Raw genomic sequence first — 6,018 nt, forward strand, 5'->3', positions numbered from 1 at the left:
ACACTACGGGAGGTCAAAATACCCCACCCTATAAATTGGATTAATTCATTTCTTTCAAACATTAAAAGTCAAATGTAATATCTATGAGATCAGGGATCCTTCAGGGCACAATTTTATGACCATAACTTTATCTTATAACACACGATATTGTTCCTGATGAGCGCAAAGTATATTATAAAAATAATAAATAATATTCATGTGACCACAGAAGAAAGAAAGTTTAAAGGTTATTTTACTGAACATGGAAAAATTCTAACACGTTTTGACATGATAACAGATACTTTACAAAGTGTGCGATGGCAATTTATAACAGAATACAGAAAGGGCAGATGCCATATTATGATATCGACAAAGTCAAAATTCTAATTGGGGCAAAATAAAATACATTGCAAGAGGGTGTGTATTATGACTTTGTGGTACTCAAACATTGATTACTCAACTAGTGACATCGTAACCGGGACATTGCTTGTTATATCAATAATGGTAATAATAATAACAAACCATTAGGAGATGATTAACAAGGAAACAAGCAAACTAGAACAATAATAATAATAATAATAATAATAATAATAATAATAATAATAATAATAATAATAATAATAATAATAATAATAATAATAATAATTGTTATTATTATTATTATCATTTATCATTATTTTTATTATTATTATTATTATTATTATTATTATTATTATTATTATTATTATTATTATTATTATTATCATTATTATCTTCTTACTATATTCGTCATTATCATTATTATTCAAATAATTATTATTATTATTATGAGTGGAGAGTTCAGGGAAATAAAGGGTATTACAAACAGGCACTCATCTATTTGACTTATCAAAATTAAATTACCACATTGTGGAAATTATCATAGAGTGTGACAAATCTTTTGAGCCATCAACGAGCAAAAACGGTTAGGCATTTGTTGACTACCAAATGGCGATTCGCAACTCCAAATAATGCCCAAGTGAGGGGACAGATGTCTTTTTTCTTTTTCAATTTAAACCCAAACAAGCTGTTTATTATACAGAGCATTGTACACTTTATCTTTTAAAAAAATACTTATATCTTAATAAAATAATGTATGAAGATAGGGTCAAAATTGTGAATTCCAGTAAATCATTTAAAGAATACTAATTAAATTGACAAGTAAAATATATTTTAATAAAGATTAATATTTTAAAAATAAAAATACATTTTTTAATGCTCAATCACTGTACTTTTAATAGTTCAAAACTTCCTTTTTGTCATCATCATTATCATTATGATGATGATCATACTCATCTTCATTATTATTATTATCCTCCTCCTCATCATCATCATTATTATTATTATTATTTTTATTATCATCATCATCGTCATCATAATTATTATCACCATCATTATCAATATTGTTGACAAATTTAATTGATTTTTCATTGATATTTTAATAATGATATAGAAATAATAATAACTATAATGAATTTTTTTTAAAAATAAAAATAAAAATTATCACTACAACAGCCTGAAATCAAATGTAAAGTCTTCGAATAGTTTTTGAAAGGATTTTCAATCATTTAATTTAACTTGTTAACACTAATTGTTAAAAGCAAACAGTTTAGAAATTAGCTAATGGCTTAAATCATCAAATCAACAAATTATTATATTGACCAAGATCATATGTTATATTGTTTTGCATCATTAATAGATCTATGAATGTGGCAGAAATTATGTTAACAAAGCAGTGCATGTATTTAAATCTTTCGACATATGAATGACCTATCTCAAGCAGTCAAATTCAAGCTAACTGAATCAATTATATTGGGGGAAGTGGATGTTGGTGTTCAAAGCAAAAACAAGTAAAGACAAAGCTGTATAATTTGGTTACTCTTGCAATAGAAATGTATTACAATATGTAACAGGTTAAATCTAAATATCATGAACGATGCTGGTAAAATCAATTATCTCTGAAAATATGTTATTGATACGTGATAAATATAAGCTTGTCTTATTCATTAATAACAACTGGCTGTTATAAAAAAATAAAAGAGAGAGAGAGAGAGAGAGAGAGAGAGAGAGAGAGAGAGAGAGAGAATGAGAGAGAGAGAGAGAGAGAGAGAGAGAGAGACACAGAGAGAGAGAGAGAGAGAGAGAGAGTTTCAATAATTATGAGTAGTAAAACCAAAAGCTATTGAGGATAAGTCTACTTGTAAAGAATCCATTCCAGCCGATCTCATTTTCTCCTACATACAAATGAAAAAAGATGTATTCGGCAGTGATTAAATAAATAAATAAATAAATAAATAAATAAATAAGTTAATTACATTTAAATAATGTAATTAACCTACCTCTTCCTTTAATCTTATACTGTTGCATATACACTGCTCCAGTTATTGTTAAATGAAAAAAGAAAACTTTTTTTTTTTCCATTTGCATGCTTAATAAAAATCTCAAAATTCTTATCTAAACCTCTAGTGATTGGCCATAAAAAACTGACTGTTTTCAATGAGAAGAAAATACAATAAAAAATGATGTTGAAGGTGATCCTGGGGAAATAAAATAATTCCCATATGATGATGGGAACAATTCAGTCAAATGCAAATTAAAAAAAGAAACCACACCAATAGTAACCTGTCCATCGGTAAAACTTTCTTCTGTGATATGCATTGTAGGAAAGTGGCAGGCAATGGTAGAATTATGATCACAGCTTGTTAGAGTATTTTTCTAACATTTGTTTAAACAAATTGAAAAATGTACAACCGGAATTTCAATTGTTTTCAAATCTAAATCATGATAAAAGAGCTCAGGACAAGAAATAGACTGATGATACTTTTTGACACCTATTCAATGCAAAGACCCTTTATTTTTCCTCAACTCCAGTTTTTTTCTCATTACCCTCTCTATTGAAGCTACTTTCTTTTATGAATAAATAGACATATGTATATATATATATATATATATATATATATATATATATATATATATATATATATATATATATATATATATATATATATATATATATACACACACACACACACACAAAACATTATCATTTCATCACAACTGCTGGTCACTTTAAATTCAAAAGACAGATGGATAGATCCCATGTAAATAGTTAATGCAATGATTTATGACTTGAGATGGTTAATTAACTATGATAATCTGTAAGAAACGTTTAGTGTAGTGAGTATATCATGCTGTAGTGACAATAACTAACACTCCTTTCATCAAATAAATAAGTTAAGTTGAAAAACAGATAAAACCCAAAGGGAGACCCTCCCATAAAAAATTTCACAGAAGCAATCTTTTCAAGTAAATAAGGCAAAATGAATCTTTTTAAGTAAACAATAGTCATGAAGCTTTGCAGACGTCATATTTTCCCTTAATATCAATTCTTATTCTTGAGCAATGAGAATTCTATTAATAAAAATGATAGAGTTGATTTGAAAATGTAAACCAAATGTCAAACACAAACCAGTAGCAGGAGGCAGTGATGTAGGACTAAGCCATATTTAAAACTTACAACTAAAAGAAGGCAAGAAAGAAAATTACGCCCATTAAACTATTAATTCCCCTTTTTTTTTTTTTTTTTTGGACTAAGGGTACAATGTTGAGAAAAAGAATATTTCGCAATGTAAAGAAAAAGTATGAGAAAATTGTAGCATCAACACAATTGAAGTGAACTCATTGTTTTAGGGTGGATTTATTTTCCTTTTCTTCGTTTTTATTATTTATATCTTCTGAAGCCATGATAATATAACAAGAGTTCATTTACAATGCTCCTGGATTACCTCAATTACTCTTGATAATTTCAGCTTTATCTTCATTCCAATTTTATTTATATTAGTTAATCCACTTCCTTTGAGGTTGTATGGTGGACTGTGCCCAAATAATTTGTTTGGGAGAAAAAAAAAAAAGATAGTACTTTCTTCATTTAGATGAAGATACAAATATTATAGGAAGAAATATGCCCGAGTGATGTACAAACAATAATTCGAAAAAGCTGGCGAAGTCAAACCACACTTAAAACACTCCATTAAAAAAATTAAGATCTAATATTGGGCTACAAATCAAGATACACAGGAAATGACCTTAAAAATTCATTTTTTACAATTGTATATGACCCTGAACAGTGCACTTGATATATACCATTTTGTTCATTCAATATATATCAAAAGCAAGACAAGACAGCAATGCTAAAGTAAGGGATCGGGAAAATCACCATTCAAATAACTGAAGATTGATGGAGGGGTTGAACTCACCGAGACAATGAAAGGCCATTATACAGATAGCGATGTGTCTTGGGAAGCCCACAACTGGCAAATGAAAATCAATTCAACAGCAAACTAAAGAGCAACGTTCAAATTAAAACAATGCAAGGCAAAATCAATTCAAAATTTAGGTGTGGGTGAAAGCAAAATATCAAAATCAAAACATGAAAAGCAAGTAAAAACATTTTTTAAAAACATTTTCTTTTAGTGGAATTTGTTAAAATTGTGGGGGGTTAAACAAAAAACAAACCACCATTAAAAATGAAAGTCGTCTTAAGAACAAAATGGACAACAGAAATCACACTCAAGGAAAAACAAGTATATTTTACATTATGAACATATAAAATGTATAAAGTGAAAAAAAAACCCAAAAAAAACTATCAATGGGACTTTATGGGACAAAATAAAAATCTGCTTAAACGAGATGAAAAAATACTTGCATGTTCACTAAATATTGAAGTCTTAACATTAACAAACAACGTGATCTGCATTCAAATGACAAAATTAGCAGTGACATGACGGAAGTCCACAATGACTTAATTAGAATTTAAGAAGCGGATTAATACAAGAATCATTATTCTGTGTTTGTTGAGATGATAGCCTAAATGGTTAATATAGGGTTTCTAAAAAAGGGATTGAACATGTTATTTATTATCAAAAAGACGGATTTGACAATGCCTGACCACCAGCAAGGCAATAACTACTAAATGAAAGAAAAACTTGCTTCCAAAATCAGGTTATAAAAATAACAAGACAAAAACAGGACATCTGGTAGACGCATGGAAAGAGGGATTGTGTGTGAGAGAGAGAGAGAGAGAGAGAGAGAGAGAGAGAGAGAGAGAGAGAGTGTGTGTGTGTGTTTTTTTGTGTAAATCTACTGTGAGGAAAAGAGAAATTGGACAAGTCTATTTCAAAGGGGACAAAGAATGTTAAAAAGTCTAATTATCAACTGATTATTAAAACAAAATGCGATAGAGGACAAGGTCAACACCCTATGATGTAATAATTTTTAAAATACCTAAAAAGCATGCAGCAGTTTGCGTCCTCAGACTGGCATGGCTGTCAGATGGTCACGCATATGGCCAAATATAGAATTTAGTTTCTTTTATTAGATTTTATTCATTTTTTTTTTGTCTCAGTGACATTTATCCTGTCTATTCAATTTTTTGTTTGTTATTTTCAATTAGTTTTTGAAGGGAGTCAGTTTTAGTGGTGAAAGCCATGTGAGTTTCTATTTTGCCACTTGAGAAGTCAAATTTGGTCATCGTGTTGAGCGATGGGGGAGGGTAGAAATGGCTGCCTCCTCTTCTCATTCATTGAAGTGCAAATTGGGTTGATGTTTTGTGATAATATGTGAAAAGTACTTATAGAAGAAATGTGCATATATAACCTTATTAACGGCAAAATCTCTCCTCTTGGTAGTTTTAGAAATATTTTACTCCATAGAGTATATATCTATTTTTAACGGTCTTCTAGTAATCACACAAATTTTGCCATTTGACATAACCTAAAATGACCTCTTTACTAATTGTCATTCTAATTTCATTCATAATAATGATAACAAATGAATTTTTATAAAATAGCATACATGAAATTGCCGTGTCCCATATTTTGACTTGAATTTGAGCCATTTCGGGACCCAAATCAAGGCCCAAGGATTTCCGTAAGATCGGCATTGCTATTAAAGGACATCAAAATTGATGCAAAAATGATAAGAGAAGTCCCAGTAAAGTTTTTTTTTTTAAAAAGTAAACCT

At 29.1% G+C, this 6,018-nt stretch overlaps 1 protein-coding gene across 4 annotated transcripts in view; it reads right to left on the reverse strand.

Annotated features, from left to right (window-relative positions):
* LOC144964899 (CREB-regulated transcription coactivator 1-like) overlaps positions 1 to 6,018 on the reverse strand; it is a 40,390-nt gene that overhangs the window by 20,692 nt on the left and 13,680 nt on the right. For 2 of the 4 annotated variants that reach the window (XM_078899633.1, XM_078899632.1), the window contains exon 5: positions 4,254 to 4,307. The exons of the other annotated variants lie outside the window; for them this stretch is intronic. In XM_078899633.1, the coding sequence (XP_078755759.1) occupies positions 4,254 to 4,307 (54 nt within the window). The remainder of the gene's footprint in view (positions 1 to 4,253; positions 4,308 to 6,018) is intronic. 4 annotated transcript variants of the gene reach the window in all.

This window comes from Berghia stephanieae, chromosome 2 (assembly GCF_034508935.2).
Source record: "Berghia stephanieae isolate SIO BIC M18660-M18661 chromosome 2, UCSD_Bste_1.3, whole genome shotgun sequence".
In the NCBI taxonomy this organism is placed as follows: domain Eukaryota; kingdom Metazoa; phylum Mollusca; class Gastropoda; order Nudibranchia; family Aeolidiidae; genus Berghia; species Berghia stephanieae.